Below are 18,874 nucleotides of genomic sequence, written 5' to 3' on the forward strand. Positions count from 1 at the left end.
CCAAACTAGGAGAGACTCTTCAAGCTCTTAACCATCACTTCCACTGGGGTTCTGCTGAAAACTGTCCCCCAAACTTTCACAGTGTGTATTCAAAATCATGAGACGCTGGAGCTGGGAAAATGTGAAACAACTGCGTACAGGGGACTTGGTGGGCTTTGGGTCCCCCACAATGTCCATTGGACCCCAATGGCCACTCCTTGGATAAATTCTAATCCAGGTGCTTGCAGCGTGACAGCCTCCGCCTCCGGGCTCTCTGCTCTGAGATGGCTGCTCCAGACTTGGCGTGCCTGGGTCCTGTCACTTAGCCACCCCTCTCCGCAGCGCTTACACCCAAGCGGCTTCTCAGCGGCTTCTCTCGTGGTATTTCTTAATTTGGAGCACAGGCCTTAAGCAGCCTGGGTCCCCCCCTCAAGACGTGTGACCCTGAGATGGGAGTTTCTGGAGGACAGTGGTTCTTTTCAACACTGCTATGGTGTAAAGTTGTTTGTGAAAGAAGGAAGGACGCAAAGGCTTTCCGAGGTCAGTGTGAGCAGGGGCACCTGTCACTCAGGGACAGAGATACTGTCAGTCGTGGGTTGTAGGTGAGGAGACGAAGCCTCGCAGGCAAATTGGAGGTGCTAATGTTGAGCCCAGGTGGTCTAGACTGTGATCCAGTGCTGTCCCTGTGCCCCAGCTACGCTGCCAGCTGCACTGGAAGCTGTTCAGAATCCCCTGTTCCCAGGGGTTTTGTTAGGAGCCCAGGGAGGGTTTCTGGGGCAAGGCCTGCACTTGTCTGCCTCTACCCTACCTCTTGGGGGTTGTGCACATCCTCCCCCAAACCTCCAGCTTCTTGTGTGTGTGTCTGACTGTGTGGTGTGTGTGTGTGATGTGTGTGTCTCTGTCTGCATGGGGTGTCTGTGTCTGAGTGCCTCTCTGTTCCTTTTTATGTGTTATGTGGGTTTGTGTGTCTCTGTGGATCGCGTGTGTCTGTCTTTGTGTATTGAGTGTGTGTCCGTGCAGTTTGTTGTTTGCATGCGTGGTGCCCACGTGTGTGTATCTGTGGGGAGGTCTGTGTGCATGTGTGTCCCTGCATGTGTCTCTGTGCGGGTGGGTGTGCGCGCGTGGTGTGTGCGCGCGTGGGTGTGGCGTGTCCTCCCGCTCGGAGGCTCCCGAGAGCCGACCCCGTTCGGGGAGTGACAGTCCCCGGCGCGGCCACCCCGGGGCGCGGCCGGCGGGGAGGAGCGCGTGGCGGGTCCGCCAGCCGCACACGTGGGCCCGGCGCCGCCTCTCGCGTTCCCACCCCCTCCGGCCGCCCCCGCCGAGAGCCGGGATAAGTGGCGGCGCGGACGCCGCGCCCTGTCTCTGCGGAGCCGGCAGCGCGCAGCTCTCCGGCCCTAGCCCGCCACAGACGAGGACCGCGCTCGGGGACGCGACAGCGGCGCTCGTGGCCCCGGTAACTGCCTCCCGTACCCGCCCCCGGCTGCCGCGCCGTCCCCGGGTGGGGCAGCCCCGGGTCCCCGCGTCCCCGCGTCCCCGCGTCCGGGCTCGGCGTGGGCTCCCGCTCCCCTGCGCGCGTGTGCGCGCGTGTCTGTGTGTGCATTGGTGCGCGCGCGCCCCGCTCCCCAGCAGCAGCCCCGAACCAACTTGGACCTGTCAACTCCGTGTCCCCGTGCCCGTCCGCGAGCAGAGCAGCTGGCAGCACCTCCAGAGACAGCGCGGTGCTGTGCTGCCTGCGCTGGTGGAGACAGGAGGGGAACAAAGTTTGTCGGGAGCCCGGGTGACTTTCCTCGGGGACCCGCATGTGTGCGTGTGCGGGGGGCCTGGGAGCGCGGAGCTGGTTCCCTGGCTTCCCGGGCAGTGGGCGCCGGGCTCCTGGCCCCCCTTCACGCCGCCTCAGTGGTTTGTTTAGGAAAAGTGATGGTGAACTAATAGTGGAGGCTCGCAGGCGCCCGCTGCCCGCCCCGCGGAGGGAGGGCGGCCCCGGAGGGCTGAGAGGGCGCCGCACCCTTCAAGCCCAGGCGGCATATGTGAGCCAGGGCTCTGAGGTGGGAACCTGTGACCGCGGAGATGAGGGAACAGCCCGTGTTTGCCTGGCTCTAACTGTCAAGGCTGTGTGGTTGTGGACCGCAAAAGCCAGGACGTGATGGAAACAGGTTTGTCACGGCATCCTTGGAATTTCAGACAGGAGGAATTAATCGCAATATCATCCACCTCATTATCGTGCCCCTTTGAAACTTCCTTGGGGATTTTAAGATAGATGGGTCTTTTGCAGCTGGGTCTTTATACCCATAGAGCTGACTATAATTTCCACTTGATTACAGCTAAAGTAGTCTTTAAGATGAAGTTTCCTGAAATGATTTAAAATAAACACAGATGGGAAGGGGGAAAAAGCTGTAATGAGGCACTTAAAAAATAAAGTGAGCATTTTTCTTGAGAACGAATGGGATTTTTCAGTCTTAAGGAATATATATGTATTTTTAAAATCTTTGAAATGGAGGTTTTTTGTTTTTAACCTGCTTTAAAAAATTGTCACTGACTCTGAACAAGGTTTCCCTCCTGATCTCTATGTGTTTTGCCATATCCCTGACTTCGGAATGTGTCCTTCTTCCTTCCCAGGACCTGAAGAGCCTTTCAGAATGCCAGAGGAAAGTTCTCCCAGGCGGACCCCGCAGAGTGTTCCGTACCAGGACCTCCCTCACCTGGTCAACGCCGATGGACAGTACCTCTTCTGCCGGTACTGGAAACCCTCGGGCACACCCAGGTAAGTCTCCCCCAGGTGCTACCCGGATGTGCCCTGGCGGGGGGGGGGTTCATGTCCCCTCTGCCCCTTTGTGTGCAGCTCCCGTGCGGCCACTTTCTCCATGACCAACTTCACGTGCCATTTTAACATCAGGCACAGTGGGCTAACAGAACTGAGATTTATATATCTTTTTTTAAAATTAAGAAGCAGACGTTCTATTTTCATTATAACAACTAGGATACGGATCCTACCGTATGGCAGTTTTCAAAAATTCCACATGACTTTATTTTTTGTACTGGAGTTGATTTCCTGTTGTACAGGCATTCCTTTAAAATCCAACCCAGCAGGTATAGAAAACCACCTAATCAGATAAGATCAAAATAATGGATATGTAGTAACTTTTGTTCTCTTTTCCTGTTTGAGTATGAGCTTCAGAAGGTGTCATACCTGTGTAACAGAGAGAAAGGGGTCTGGGTGTTTCCTTCTGATTTCTTGCCAGCTCAGTTACTTTGTACATTTTCCATCAAGGACTTGTCTTGCTCTTAGAAGCAGGCGTTGGGACCTGCACACAGTAAGATAGCTGGTCTCCTGCTTCCCTCCTCTTGTACGAAATAGGGAAAACCCTGCTTGTTTGCGTTGTTCAGGGAAAGAAATTATTTGTGGTAACCAATTGGCCTAGTGAAAAGTGAACATTTTCTGTTCCATGGACATGTTACCTGTTTCACAGGCCTGTTGTCTCCTAGGGGACATGTATGGTGTGCTGTGGCTTATAGGATTATGTCTCCCTTTGTGTTTCAGTCATCACCCAACCCTAGTACAGATACAAAATTCCTCCTACATTTTCAACAAGGTGTGTATAATCCAGGTAGCTGCACATTAAAAAACAAAAACAAAAGCAGAGATATGGACTTTAAAGACCTAGTTTAAAATCATAGCTTCAGGGCAACTATATAAACCGGCTATTGTAATGGGCAGTTAAGAGTTCCTACAGGGCTTCCCTGGTGGCGCAGTGGTTGAGAGTCCGCCTGCCGATGCAGGGGACATGGGTTCGTGCCCCGGTCCGGGAAGATCCCACATGCCGCAGAGAGGCTGGGCCCGTGAGCCATGACCGCTGAGCCTGCGCGTCCGGAGCCTGTGCTCCGTGACGGGAGAGGCCACAACAGTGAGAGGCCCGCGTACCGCAAAAAAACAAACAAACAAAAAAAGAGTTCCTACAGGTCGGGCCATGTCCTTCTTAAAGATTTCCTCTACAGGAGAGAGTGTGTGTGTATGTGCATGTGTGTCAGACGGGGAGGTGGGGTTGTCAAGCATTATCATTAATTCTCCATTCTGACTTAATTGGCAGTACAAGTGCACACTCTTGGTTTAATTTCTAACAACTTCGTGGTATGTGGTGCATTATTTGATCAATATACAAAAAGAGGACAAAGAATTGGGAGCTAAGTTTGTGATGTTTGAGTCTCAGACGTTGGGGGCTTTCCTGGTTAAGTGGGGAGGTTGTCCTCGTTGGAGGTTGATGGAAGGGAGACCCTGCGGTCCTCAAATGGGCGGGGCGGTGCTGCGTGGGTGGGCCAAGGCAGAATGGCTGCCCTTCCCTGGGCTGTGAGTGGTTTTCACAGTCTCCACCCTGAGTCGCACTGTGGGGAGCTCTGTGCTCCCTCGCTTTTGCTCTAGTTAGAGATGGCAAACGCCACTCCCAGTTGTTTAAACCGAGTGTCTCTTGGGGTTAGTGTTTACCTTGCAGCGGACGCTGATGGGAATAAGAACAGGGGCCGATGGTTGAGGCAGCTGGACCCTGGGCTTTGGAAGAGAGGCTGCCCGCCTACCTGCTCGACCTCCACCCCCTGAGATGATGCAGGTCGATAAACTCCCTCTGGGATTGGCCCTCCTCTGTCAGGGGGTCCTTAAAACATTTCACCACCAGTCCTGACCAGTTGGAAAGTCCTGGAGGCCCCCCGCGGTGACAGATGCCGCATCCTGGCGTCCTGGGGGAGGGGTCAGGGCAGGCCGAGTGGTGAGGACGCAGCGGGGGCCTCAGGGCAGAGGTCTGTGCTGGCTGGTGAGGGAGCGTGTCCCTGTCAGAGAAGCTGAGCCCAGCTGCTCTGGCAGATAGCAGTGTGGCAGCCCAGCCCTCTTGCTGCTCTGGGACAGCTCTGCTGCTTCGTGTCAGCACGGCTGCCTCTAGGAGCGGGAGGGGACCACTGGCCTCCCCTTTCCCCTCCAGGGAGTGTCCTCCATGGTCTTTCCCCCAGTTAGCTCAGAGTCTTGTCTGCTCTAATCGGCGGGGAAAACACCAGCAAATGTCCCTTTTCTCTGCTTCTCTTAAAAAATCTTTCCCGCAGAGGCCCTTGGGACCTCAGAAGCCACTGTCTTACAGACTGTGTCCAGCAGAGGGGTCGGTGCCTGTCTCTCTTAGTTGGCACTGGGATGGGTTGGATTTCTGGTCAACAAGTTGGGCCTGTTCAGAACACCTGCCAGAACATTCAGCCCCCGGAGGATTTGCTGGGTTCCCAGACCAGCTCTGCAGGCGGCTCAGAGCGACCCAGGGTCATGGCATCAACCACACTGGGAAGTCGGCTTAACCTGCTGGTGGAAACATCGTGTCTCTACAAATGCTGGCCTCCTCACCCTGGGCCCTGGGGTCGCTGTTCCCATGTGTGCGTCCAAACTCAGTGTTGTTTTTAACAGAGCTGGCCAGACACTCGGTCTTTAATCACTATGAACCAGAGGTTCGCTTGGTTCCGCCAAGGCAGATTCGTGCTCATCTGGTAGTATTTACTGTAAGTATCGTGTGTTCTGGAGTCCGGACTAGTCTCTTAGATGTGATCTCGTTTTATCTTCACGTCAACCTGTGGGGCAGATGTTATCATTGTTTTCCCTCTTTTAAAGCTGGTCCAACTGCATTTTGTCCACATTCCTCTGGTTCCAAGTCTCTTACTAAGGAAGACAGACTTTTGTCTAAGTACTGTCTTCCTGATAAATTCTTACATTTTTTGTTAGGGTGAAGGTCACTTCTTATGGTGAAGAGGAATAGAATAATTAATCCTCCCTAATTGTTTCTTCATAATATATTAAAAGTGGTAAATAGATTGAGATATGATCCATTCTGAAACAAACCTTCGGATGCCCTGGGGACTGGCTGAATTGTAAAATACTGCTTCTTCAGCAAGTTTCCACTGATGGTGTTTCCAGGGTAGTGGAGACTAGCCCAGGTGAGGCTTGAGTTGCTCTGTGGGCTCTCGTGCCCTGGGGTAGTATTTCACACCTTTGGATTCAGTCCGCCACGGGGCCCTCAGTCCACTTAAAAGGCAACTTTGAATTAACTTCTGGATGTTACTTAGCCATCCTGCCCCACAGGATGAATGACTGGGCAACATCACTGGGGGGTCTGAAACAATACTCAGTTTGATGACTTGGCTGCAAAGAAGTCCTCCCTTGGTTCTGCTGGACCAGGAGGGCTAGAGAGCTTGCTGTAATTGTGTGATCACACAGCTGCCACCTTCTGGGCGGTTAGTTCCCGGCGTGGACTGGTCATGCCCAAGGCCGGTGTGAAATAGACACTTGTGGAATCAATGCCCAGATGCTCCTTTGAGCAGGGGCTCCCCTCGCGCTGAGTGTGCTCTGTCTCGGAGGAGCACCCCACCCCCGCCCAACGCTGAGGAACTGACCAGGCTCTCCTGCAGCTTCTGTGGTGATAACAGCCAGTGTACCGAGGGAGCCGTTTCAAAGAGTGCTGTCCCTCCATGGGCCGATGGCCTGATGCAGATGCCTGGGTGACTCCTCAGTGGAAGCTCCAGAGCCCCTGCCTTTGCGGGGACCTCCCAACCTGAGCCCCGGATCCCCTTCTGCAGTCTGCCTGGCTTTGCCCGCTTCTCCTTTCTTGCCTCCACTCAGGAGCTGGCCTTCCTCCAGTGACCCCGTGGCCACTGGTTGCCGTGGACGCCTCCTCTCCCCTCCCCAGCTCCACGCGTCCAAGCTGCCCCCTCTCAGTCTCAGCCGGTGTGGTTGTCAGGACTTTCCTCTTGGTGACGGGGTGCTGGGAGTGGGGCCCATGGCAGGGGCTGGACTAAGGAGGGTGGCGTGGCGTCGTTTCGGGAACGTACCTGTGTTCTCAGAGCCATGGCTGTTGTCGGTGGATCTAGAATCAACAAGCCAAGGCCCCTTCTCCCCTCTTTATTCCCATTCCCCAGAACGGGGCTCAGCTGACATCCCCTACCCCTGCTCTGCCCTTTACTGGGTCACTTTGCTCCCTTTCAGACATGAGGCCTTCGCAGTCTGTGTCTGGAGTTTCGGGCGATGCCGTCTTAGGGCGCTTCCTCCCACCTATGCACATTTACCTGGAGAAGAAGCCATTCCCTGAAGCTGGGATATATTTAAATGCTAGAGAACGTCCTCCCTTCCTGCCACCCCTCACGATGTCCTTCCATCAGTCACCAACCACTTGGGTGTGGCATCTGTGACTCCAGGAGCTGGGCCCCTCCCGGCCAAGCTGGTCCAGGCCACAGAGAGGCAGAGTGTCCATCGTCTGGTTGGACTCGATTTCCACCGCCCGCCCTCTGGAAATTCTGTTCCCTTTGATCAGATTGGCGTCTGCCCGTCCTCCCCTCCGCCTTAGGCTTTCCCATCAGGTTGTGTGTCAGTTACTTGGTGCCTTTCTCCCCGCTGCTCACGGTGTGGGTTCAGTGTCCTGGGCAGCATTCCCCAGGTTCTGTGTTTCTTGGAGTGTTTCTCCCTCCCTGTGGGCCCCTGCAGCCCTCATGACCCCACCCCCTCTGAACTCCTGCCGCCTGTGTGGCTAGGCGTCACCGAATCACTTACCTTTGGTTGGTACATCCCCAGGGCCAAGCAAATCACATCCTTTCACTGTCCCTAAAAGTAGCCACTTTGAACTCCATTCGCTTGGTCTCCATGGGCGTGAGGGCCACCACGCATCTAGCTCCCAGCCCAGCCCCTTGGACCTTCCCGCAATTGTGAGGGTCTGGGAGAGCTCTTGGGCTCCCCAGAGCCTCTGCAGGAAGGCAGGCCCTGAGGGCTCAGCTCCGTGAGTATCCGCTCTTCGCGCTTACCCATAGCCACACTGCCACCCAAAAAGTCGGTTAGCAGACCCTGATTTATTGAAGCCTGCGTGTCCCAGACAGAGCTGGGCACCAGGGTGGGGAGAGAGGAGCAAAGGACGCTGTGTTTCAGGAAGCGGTGGGTGTAGTTATTGTACGAGGGGCAGGTACCTGGAGACGGGACCACTGCTGGGCACACAACACCTTGGTGTAAGTTAGACAAAGGAGCCCATCCAGGTAGACGTGGCCTCACAGGTGTGAGGTTTGGTGAGCAGAGCGTGGGCTGGATTTCAGCTCCTACTCATCCTTCCAGCCAGCGCCCTTGAACGGTATTGCACCTGTGAGAAGGGCGTGCAGGGCAGGGAACCAAGTGAAGCTAGAAAGGTGGGCGGGTGGGGCCAGGCGCCCAGGGTCCTGAAGGCCAAGCTGCAGCCTTGAACTTGAGCCTCAAGGGCTGGGTGGGGAGCCACGGACAGGTGTTAGGCCAGGAAGTGGTGCAGTCAGGCATGTGACCTGGACAGCCAGCTGGGTGGAGGTGTTTGCCATCATCCAGGTGGCAGGTGAAGGGGGCTGAGTCAGGCGTGGCAGTGGCACCTCAAGTTGCAAGGGACTGACCGTGTGTGGTGGTGATGGTGGGGGGGCTCCCAGGTGTCTCCCTGGGTGACGGCGCACAGGGGACACCTTTAGATTGCTCTGCTCTGAAGACGCGGGGCTGCCCTCTGCCTGTGACGACATGTGGCACTCCAGGCGCCGTGGGACACCTTGCTGGAGCATCCTTGATAAGCCAGTAGGAGAAGTGGAGGAGAGGTATCGGGGCCGCAAAACGAACCACACTGCGAGCGCCACCAGTAAGATACGAATGCGGGGGTGGGTGGTTTCCTGAAGGTAAGAAAGGAGTCCTTCCTGGCTTCCACCTTCTCCCCACGCTGAAGAATCAAAAACCGCCCTTGACTTATACGCGTTGGCTCGTGAAATTTCTGTGTGGACACTGAGAAAATGGACCTTACTGTGCGTTCTATAGCAAGGACATTATTTTTAATGCGATCACTGCCTTCCAGTACGACTTCAGATCTCTCTTGCCTATTTTAAGGATTTCCAAAAGTTCCTTCCCCTTGTAAGGAGCCGCTGGTCCTCCTCCTGGTGCTTCTGCCATTCTTGCAGCGCAGCAAACTGCCTTAGTTTTAAATAGGGCATCTCTTCTGGGCTTTTCTTTTTTTTTTCTTAAGATTCTTCAAACAGCAAAGATCTTTTGATGGCGAGAGGAAAGGCCGCAGCTATTCTTGCAGCTGATTTTTCCAGCAGCTACGTTAAGGGATGATTTTTTCCAGTTGCTTTGAGAATGTTCTGCAGATACAAGTCTGTCTTTGTTTGCAGTGGAGATGAAGAAAAAAATAGCAAAATAAGCTGCTTCCTGAACGAGAGCCATGTTCACCATTGTCTGTCTCTTGGCACCTTTTAGGTAGAGATGCTGATCCCAGGCACACTTTGTCCCCCAGGGCTGGCCAAACATGGGTTATTGTCAATGGGGAAGCGGTCCTTAGCGGTGCGAATCTTTGCGGCTGGGATCACAGGATGACCCTTGTCCCATATTCAGGGTCAGCCAAGCCTCTTGTTGGAGGCGGTGCCTTCACTTCACACAGGCTTGTTCACTGGGGTGGGGGTGGGGAGGCAGTGGTGGCCATCGAGTGGGGCTGGGGGTGGCGTTTTCTCTGTATCGAGGGCCTGGTCCACTCGCAGAGGGGCGGGTGCAGGGAAGAGGGCCGCCAGAGGAGCTTGCTCTGTGTCACGTTGTTGGGTCTCACGGCAGCCGTCCCTCCCCCACTTTGCTGGCCATCAGTCTCTGCTCTGGCGTTTGGCAGGCTCTCTGGTATGCAGGGGTGGAAAGTTTCTCACCTTCCTCAGAAAGGTTCAAAGGAGCTCTTCTCCTTAACCTTCTGGAAGGAAAGGGGGAGGAGGGAGGAAGAGGAGGGGCAGAACAGGAGGAGGGTTTGGGCACTGCGTCCTCCCTGGGGGCTTCCCACGGCTGGTGGAGGGTTTAGTGGGTGGAGTTTGCGGACCTGTTGACATCATGATGTGCGAGTATATGCCGTTTCCCAGAAAGGACGGTGGATCACAGACTTGCCCAGACTGTCCAGGTCGGGGCGGCCCGTGACCCCAGCACTCTGTACAGCCTCATCACGTGCAGGGGAAGTGGCTCAGAGGGTGAGCATGGTCACCCAGGGGCTGGCGGGGCCAGAGGGCAATCCTGGAGTTCTTCCGCCCCACCCTGTCTCTCAGAAGCTGCTCCCACACCTTCCTCTTGGGGGTTTAAAGCACAGATCAGCCCTTCCCAGTAAGCGTTTAAACAAATGTCTGGCTTGGGGCCCGGCTTAGAGAGGTCCTAATTGCCACCCTTCTCCCCGCCCCCTGCCCCCACCAAAGGAATCATTTCCCACGCCTCTGTCCTGGTGGTTCTGTTTTCAGTGGTGAAGAGTGTGTGGGCACCTGTGCGGTGCCCAGGGGGCTGAGGAGCGGGGGTAGACGGACCTCAAGAGGACGCAGGAGACTGACTTAGACCCAGAGGTGGGAGGAAAAGCCCGGAGGCCTCTAGGAACAAAAGAGAAGAAGCGGAGGAGATGGGGGCCCCGAGTGGAGTGGGGGGAGGGTGGAAGAAAGAATGTCGAGAGAAGGAGCTGGAAGGCAGGGAGGAAGCTGCAGGCTGGGTCACCCCGGGCTCTGGTCAGGCTCTCCTGGTCAAAGCAGGCCAGTTTCCCCCAGGCTGTCCATGGCGGCTGGATTAGAGATGAAAGGCCCCCCGCTTAGGAAGCGCTGCCTTTGGACATTTTAGGAGCTCCGCTCTGTTCTTCCTGTTGAGTCACTCCTGTAGAGGTATGTGCACAGCTGGGTGGTGCAGCAGAGAATGGCGAAGACCATGGAGCCAGGCCCCAGGACCAGCCTGAGTCCACACGGACGGCGTGGGGGCCGTCACTGGACCAGTGTGTTGGTCTTCTCACCTTTACCCCAGGTGATTATACGGTTAGACATCAGTGGGCGGTCAGCGCCTGGCACCCGGTAATGAGATGTGTGTCCTCTTTGCCTCCACCGTCTGGCTGGTGAGCTCTGGGGACCGTTGGCTTGTCTGTTACTCACCACCCTTCCTTATTCCCCTCCACCCTCTTGTCCGGCATCAGTCACAGAGACCCAGAGGCAAAGCAGTAACCTTTTTTTTTTTTTTTTTTTTTTTTTTTTTTGTGGTACGCGGGTCTCTCACTGTGTGGCCTCTCCCGCTGCGGAGCACAGGCTCCGGACACACAGGGTCAGCGGCCATGGCTCACGGGCGCAGCTGCTCCGTGGCATGTGGGATCTTCCCGGACCGGGGCACAAACCCGCGTCCCCTGCATCGGCAGGCGGACTCTCAACCACTGCGCCACCAGGGAAGCCCAAAGCAGTAACCTTTATTAACTCCACCTTGACCTCTCTCCCCATGTTGCAGGCTGTGTGCTTTCCGCAGTCTCCAGGTTTTGACTTTTTTTTTTCCTTAACAGTTAAAACTCAGTTCCATTCCAGTGAGATTTCAAACTCCGCGATAAACTTCTGTAGATGCTTAGTTTACCAAGGCATGGGGAAGCCGTTGGTGGTGAAATTCTTTTTGAGACAACACATAGGTAGCAAATTAGATACTTTCTTTAATGTCACACGAGACCTCTGTGACAGTGTTTGTGGTGTCACTCTAGACTGGCTGGAGGACCAAATGAGTCTTAGGGAGGGAGGCTGGGGGCCAGTGCAGACAGACCCACCCGCTTCTCAGAGTCCCATCTCCAGTGGCCTCAGTCCTTGTCGTGTGTTTCTCCTTTGGTCCCGATCGTGGGCCGGGGTGTGTGGAGATGCTTGTGCTACAGAATGAGCCTGTGCTGCAAGGGCTGTCCTGGCACCTGCCGCGTCTGCAGTGGCAGGGTGGTCGGCGCATCAGGGATTCTCTGGGTTGGCGCCCTGTGCTGGACTCAGCCGGGCAGTCCTGTGCTAGTCTTGGCTGGGCTCTCCATGTGTCTCTGTGCAGGACTGGCAGCTGGCGGGGGCCTGCTGGTCTCAAGTGTCTGGCCCTGGCAGGCTGGTGGCGGGAGCACGTCTGTCCTTCCCCACATCCCCTGTCCTCCTTTCCCAGGCCGTTAGGGTGGCAGTGTCTCGTGAGCAGCAGCGCGCTTTCCCGGTCTCTGCTTGTGTCGAGTTTGCAAATGTCGAAGTCAGTCAGCCCGGAGGCGGTGGGGACACATCCACGGAGCAAGGCGAGGGGAGGATGGTTTGTGGCCATTGTTGAATCTATAGCATTCAACAGTAGGAAAGGTTTTTGTGCTGAGATTTGGGAAACCAGGGTTGAAATTTTATTTCTGCCTCTGAGTGACTCTAGACAAGGTACCCTCCATTAGACCTTCCAGCAAGTTCCCAGAGGGTTTTGTATTTTATGTAACTCTGGTGTGTTTTGCATCTCATAGTGGTAGAACAACCTGTGAGCTTCTCCAGGGCAGAATTCATGCTTCCTTAGTGCGTGCCCCTTGTAGACTTTCGTGCCTGGCACAAACTAAGGGATCTAAACATGTTTGTTGAATGAATGAATGAACTTCCCGTATTTAGAGTAAGATGATTGGGCTAGATGAGTCTCAAAAATCCCTTCTGGCATGGTTTTCGAGGAAAAGAACTGAGCATTTCCATCAAGTGTAGGTCAGAGGGGCTAACTGTTTGTGCAGGAAATGCAGCACCTAAATCCAGAAGCACGAGTGAAGAAGTTAGTAACACCTAGGATGGGAACATTCCCTACAGGTGATCCCCTGGGATACTAGGTGGCTGGGTTTTAGCCAATTTAACTTTGAAGTAAAGGTCTGTGTGTGAAGACACACCTACAGGTGAGAACTGCAGGACAGCAGACAGTGTTTTCCCTGTTAGCACAGAAGTCAGCGTGGACACCAGAATCTGGAGTGGTGTCAGCTTCCCCTTGATGTGGGGGATGATTCAGTGGGCATTAACTGAGCTCCAGATGTAAACTCAGCGCTGTGGTAGACAGCGGTGGGGGGTCCTCAAAGCGACGTGGAGACTCAGGGTCTGCTTGACTGCAGACCTCCAATCCCATGAGGTTTTTCTGAACATCTTGTGCGTGCCGTGTCTCATTCTGGTTTGGAGATATGGAAATGAAACAGCCCCCGTCTGCCTTTGAAGACATCGCCCCACATTTATCAGGGAGACAGTTCCAAGCACCGTGGGAGTTTGCTTGTGAGGGCAATGCATTTGGGGGGAGGGGGTGGTTTCAGGGAAAAGTTGAGGTGACTTTAAGCCGGCCCTTGAATGTGGTTGGAGAAACCACTTTCACACAGGCATGGAGGTATGTTCTGAAAACGACAGGAAGTCTTTGGAAACTATAGTCTACGGTACATGGCAGAAGGAGAGTTTGGAATCACTGGTTCAGGAGCCTGAATTTGAATGGCCCTTGTATTAGTCTGCTAGGGCTGCCATAACAAAATACCACAGACCTCGTGGCTTAAACAGCAGAAGTTTATTTTTCTCACAGTCCTGAAGGCTGAAGGTCCACGATCCAGGTGCTGGTTGGGTTGGTTTCTGGTGAGAGCTCTCTTCTGGCTTGCAGATGGCCACCTTCTCTCTGTTTCTTCACGTGATCTTTCCTCTGTGAGTCTTTCCTCTAATTGGGTAAATCTTCCATGATTGAACTTGGATGAGGATCCTGACTTTTCACATATTTGCTTCTCTGTGATTCCATGGTAGATGCCCCAGCCTGTCTGAAGTTGCCTTTGCCTTGATGTCTTGTGTCTAAGACCACCTGGTTTCAGCAAACCCTACTGGCCGGCTGGTCTGAGGCAGGTTCAGACACAGGAGTGGGAGATACCAGGGACAAGCTCTGTCAGTACCGTGCAGACCCAGTAGTTGCCTTCTCTCTAGCCATTCCTCTTTCTTTCTTACTGATTTTTGTCCCCGGGGTGGGAGGGGCGGCGGTATGACTAATGATTGGAATATTTACACCTGATTAAAACCATTCTCACTTACCAGTGTTATTTGTAGCTAGAGGTGGCTATAGGACCAGTGTATCTCCTTAAGACACTAGAAAAAGAACAGTAAATTAAACCTAAAGCAAGCAGAAGGAAGGAAATAATAAAGATGAGAGCAGAAATTTATGAAGTAGAGAATAGAGAAACCATAGAGAAAATAAACGAATCCAAAAGTTGGCTGTTTGAAAAGCTCAACAAAACTGACAAATCTCTAGATTGATCAAGAAGAAAAGGGAGAAGACTCAAATTACTAGAATCAGAAATGAAAGAGGAAACCTTAGTAGCAATCTTGCATAAATAAAAAGTTATAAAGGAATAGTACGAGCAGTTGTAGTACACCAGGTACAGTTAGGTAACTTAGACAAAGGGAACACGTTTCTAGAAAGATGCAGACTAGCAAAACCGACCTAAGAAGAAATGAAAAAAATCGGAATAGACTTGTAACAAGTAATGAGATCTAATTAATAAGCAAAACAACTACCCACAAAGAGAAGCCCAGGCCCAGATGGCTTCACTATTGAAATCTACTAAGTATGTAAAGAAGAATTAATACTAATTATTCACAGATTTTTCTTAGAAGAGGAAGCACTTCCTAACTCATTCTAAGTGGCCATTATTACCGGGATACCAAAAGCAAACAAAGACATGCAAGAAAAGAAAACTACAGGCTAATATTTCTTATACACATTGATGCAGAAATCCTCAGTTAAATACTAACAAACTGAATCCAACAACAGAAAGAAGAATTATACAATATTACCAAGTGAGATTTATCCTCAGAATGCAAGGACGGTTTAATATCTGAAACTCAGTTACTACAATACACTATATTAGTAAAATTAAAAAAAACTCACATGATCATCTCACTATATGCAGAAAGTGTTTGACAGAATCCAACACACTTTCATGATAAAAACATCCAACAAACTATGAATTGAGGGGACCTTCCTCAGCCTGATAAAGAACAATGACAAAGGTCTCAAGCTAATACCATACTTAATGATAAATGACCGTATGCTTTTCTCCTAAGATAAGGAACAAGACAAGGATGTCCATCTTACCACTGCTATTCATCACTGTACTGAGGGTCTAGTTATGGCAGTTAGGCAAGAAAAAGAAAGAAAAGGGATCCAGATTGAAAAGGAAGAACTAAAACTATCTCTGTTTGCAGATGACATGATCTTGTATGTAGTAAATCCTAAGGAATCCACTAAAAACTATTAGAACTAATAAATGAATTCAACAAGACTGGAAGATACAAGATGAATATATAAAAACCGATCGTAGGGCTTCCCTGGTGGCGCAGTGGTTGAGAGTCTGCCTGCTGTTGCAGGGGACACGGGTTCGTGCCCTGGTCTGGGAAGATCCCACATGCCGCGGAGCGGCTGGGCCCGTGAGCCATGGCTGCTGAGCCTGTGCATCCAGAGCCTGTGCTCCGCAACGGGAGAGGCCACAACAGTGAGAGGCCCATGTACTGCAAAAAAAAAAAAAAATTTTTAAAAATCGATTGTATTTCTACATACATGCAGTGAACAATCTGAAAATGAAATTAAGACAATTTCATTTAAAAGAGCATCAGAGAGAATAGAAGTGCTTACAAGTAAATTTAACAAAAGAAATGCAAAACTTGTACTCTGAAAACATTGCTGAGAGAAGTTAAAGAAAATCCAAATGAGTGTAAAGGCATTCCATATTCATGGATTGGAAGACTTAATATTGTTAACATGGCAGTACTCCCCAAATCCCTATGAGAATCCCAGATGGCTTCTTTCTGGAAATTGATCAGCTGTTTGTAAAATTCATGTGGAAACTCAAGGGGCCCAGAAAAGCCAAAACAATCTTGAAGAAGAAGAACAAAGTTGGAGGACTCACATTTTCTGATTTCAAAACTTACTATAAAACAACAATAATCAAAGCAGTGTGCTATTGGCTTGGCATAAGGATGGACAAGAATTGAGAGTCCAGGAAAACCCATATATCTATGATTAATTGATTTTTGACAAGAATGCCAAAAGAACTCAATAGGAAAATGATAGTCTTCTCAACAAATGTTGCTGGGACACTTGGATATCTGCATGCAGAGGAAGGAAGTTGCACCTCTTCCTCACACAAAAGTAAACTCAAAAACCTAAATGCAAGGGCTACAACTGTAAAACTCGTAGAAGAAGACATAGGAGCAAATCTTCATGACCTTGGATTTGACAGTGGTTTCTTAGATGTGGCACCAAAAGGACAAGTTACAAAAGAAAAAACTGGTATATTGGACTTGATCAGAATTAAAAAACTTCTGTGCTTCAAAGTAAACTGTCAAGAAAACTAAAAGTTCACAAAATGGGAGAAAATACTTGTAAATCTATGTGATAAGGGAATTGTATCTAGAATGTAAAAAGAATGCTTGTAATTCAGTGATAGAAAGACAACCCAATCAAAAAAATGGGCAAAAGACCCGAGTAACATTTGCCCAAAGAAGATACACAAATGGCCAATGAGCATATAAAAAGATGCTCAGCATCAAGTGTCGTCAGGGAAATGCAAATGCAAACCACAGTGAGGTACCACTTCCCATCCACCAGCGTGGCTGTAATAAAAAAGACAGAGAATGACAAGTATCGGTGAGGATGTGGAGAAATCTGGACCCTCATGCACTGCTGGAGGGGATTTAAAATGCTGCAGCCACTTTGGAAGATAGTCTGACAGTTACTCAGAAGTTAAACAGTGTTAGCGTATGACCCAGCAATTCCATTCCTAGGTATATAGCAAAAGCAATTCGGGTTTAACAGGTACACACTACTCTATATAAAATAGATAAATAAGGACCTACTGTATATCACAGGAAACTATAATGTTTTGTAATAACCTGTATTGGAAAAGAACCTGAAAAAGAATATATATAGATAGATAGATTTGCATTTCCCTGATGACAGTTGTACACAAATATTCATAGCAGCATTATTCATAATAGTCAAAATGTGGAAACAATCCAATGTCTATAACTGATGAATGGATAAATAAAATGTGGCATATCAATACAATGGAATATTATTTGGGCTTAAAAAGGAATGAAATACTTACACATTGGTGAACCTGAAACAATTATGCTAAGTGAAAGAAGCCAGTCACAAAAGGTGACATATTATATGACTCCATTTACATGACGTGTCCAGCATAGGCAAATCTGTGGAGACAGGAAGTAGATTAGTGGTTGCCAGGGGCTGGGGCAGAGATTGGGAAAGTTGCGAGGTGATAGCTAAGGATACGAGGTTTCTTTTTGGGGTGATGAAAATGTTCTAAAACTGATTATGGTGATGGTTGTACTATTCTGTAAATATACTAAAAACCACTGAGTTGTACACTTTAAAAGAGCAAATTATATGATCTGTGAATTATATCTCATTAAAGCTGTTACCAAAAAATGCAAATACCTAAGGAAATGAGTTAAGGAATGTTATGCGAACATTTTTAACGATGTTTACCAAGAAAACTAACGACACAAAGTTATTTAGGATATAATGGTACAGAGGAAAAATATAAATTTAAGTATAAAACTGTGATCTCAACCATATTAAAAATATAATCATGGAAAAGAGGTTAGAAATTTGACTACAAAAATTGAATGCATGTCTTCAGGCCTTGCATCATCTTTGGAAAGGAAAGGAAACTAGTCTTCAGAAAGGCCCACACCCAAGTCTGACACCTTGCTAAATACTTCTTTGGCTTCACCTCCCTGAATCTCACAACACACCAGCGGGTTGGCATCGTTCTTGATATTTTATTGACGTGGAAACTGGTCCCAGAGAACCGTGGGCTAATGAATGCAGAGCCAGGATTTGAACCCACATCTGTTTTGCTTTAAAGGCACTGTTCTCTCTCCAGCACCCAGCTGTGCCATATCAAACGCTTACAGAGCTGCTCATAGAACCCAGCTGTGTGCACAGGTGCTGTTCCTAATGCTCTTGGCAGTTGGCGAAGGTAGGGATGACAGCCCCACCTTATAGATGAGGCTGGTGCTTGGAAAGGCACGGTGGCTCTGATGAGGGGCCCTGGTACAGTGACAGGTCGTGGTGTGAGCCCGTGGTCCGAGGTCCATCCACCTCCATTCGCGTTCAGCTCTGCCGTCTGCTCTGATTAGGCCGTCCTGACTGTAGCTGCCCGTCAGGGCAGTATATTTACAGAGTAGTACAACCATCATCATAATCAGTTTTAGAACATTTCATAACAGAGCTCTGAGCTGTGTGCCCATAAGATTGTGACCATTTCCCTTAAATTCGTCACTGTGTGCTCGTCTTACCTCTCCTGCATTCTTAGTAAATTCCCGATTGTTTATTGCCATCCGTTTGGCATTTCACCACCCAGAAGAACTTGGAGCCATCTGCAGACTTGGAAAGTTCATGCTTTTCTCCTTCCAGGAAAAAAAAAAAAAAAATGAATGTTACATAAGATGGGACCGAGCACATTCTTACCGGAAGGTCGGGAGCCACTTCTCAGCCTGAAGAATCCCTGTTACCTCTGCCCGTTACTTCCTGTTTCATCCAGGTCCAAAATCACACTGCAGCTATCTTTGCAAACACGGTTCCTTGCAAAACCTCTAAGAATAAGTGTTGCCTCCATTCCCACACAGAGCTGCCCTGTCTTCAGGGTCTCCTCTGGGTCTGAGGAGAGGTTCCTCCTTGAGAACTCATGGGCCTTCCTCTAGGCAGTCTGTGCTGGTCACATTGTCCTCCATCCTTCAAGCAGGGATAGGAGTCATCTCTGGGGGCAGAGGTCCCCAGGACCCTCACCCACCTCCTCCTAGCGCCTCTCCACCTGTGGCCGTTTCTCCCTCGTGGAACAGTCTCTTCCCGACTCGCTCATCTTGGGTCATTTAATTTTGTTGTCGTAAATAAAATTTGCTCTCTTCTTTTGTGAACATATTCATGATAAGACATTGAGAAATTAAGGAAGAGTGGAAAGCTAGGACGACTGACCACCCCAGGACAATCCTTGTTAACATTCGTGGACTCTGAGAAACTGGAAAGCACCATAAAGATGACCAGCCCCTTGGCTCTGCAGATGGGGAGCCAGAGGAGCTAGGA

At 50.6% G+C, this 18,874-nt stretch overlaps 1 protein-coding gene across 2 annotated transcripts in view; it reads left to right on the top strand.

Moving 5' to 3' along the window:
• The first annotated feature begins 1,297 nt into the window (after positions 1-1,297).
• MGLL (monoglyceride lipase) overlaps positions 1,298-18,874 on the top strand; it is a 101,738-nt gene continuing 84,161 nt past the window's right edge. The window contains exons 1-2 of one of the 2 annotated variants that reach the window (XM_082663940.1): positions 1,298-1,432; positions 2,596-2,740. In XM_082663940.1, coding sequence (XP_082520066.1) covers positions 2,616-2,740 — 125 coding nt within the window. In that variant the 5' untranslated portion in view covers positions 1,298-1,432; positions 2,596-2,615. Of the gene's footprint in view, positions 1,433-2,014; positions 2,133-2,595; positions 2,741-18,874 lie in introns of those variants that run through there. The other variant, XM_082663939.1, reaches the window with a different exon arrangement.

Source organism: Grampus griseus (genome assembly GCF_964374135.1).
Source record: "Grampus griseus genome assembly, chromosome: 10".
Classification (NCBI taxonomy): Eukaryota; Metazoa; Chordata; class Mammalia; order Artiodactyla; family Delphinidae; genus Grampus; species Grampus griseus.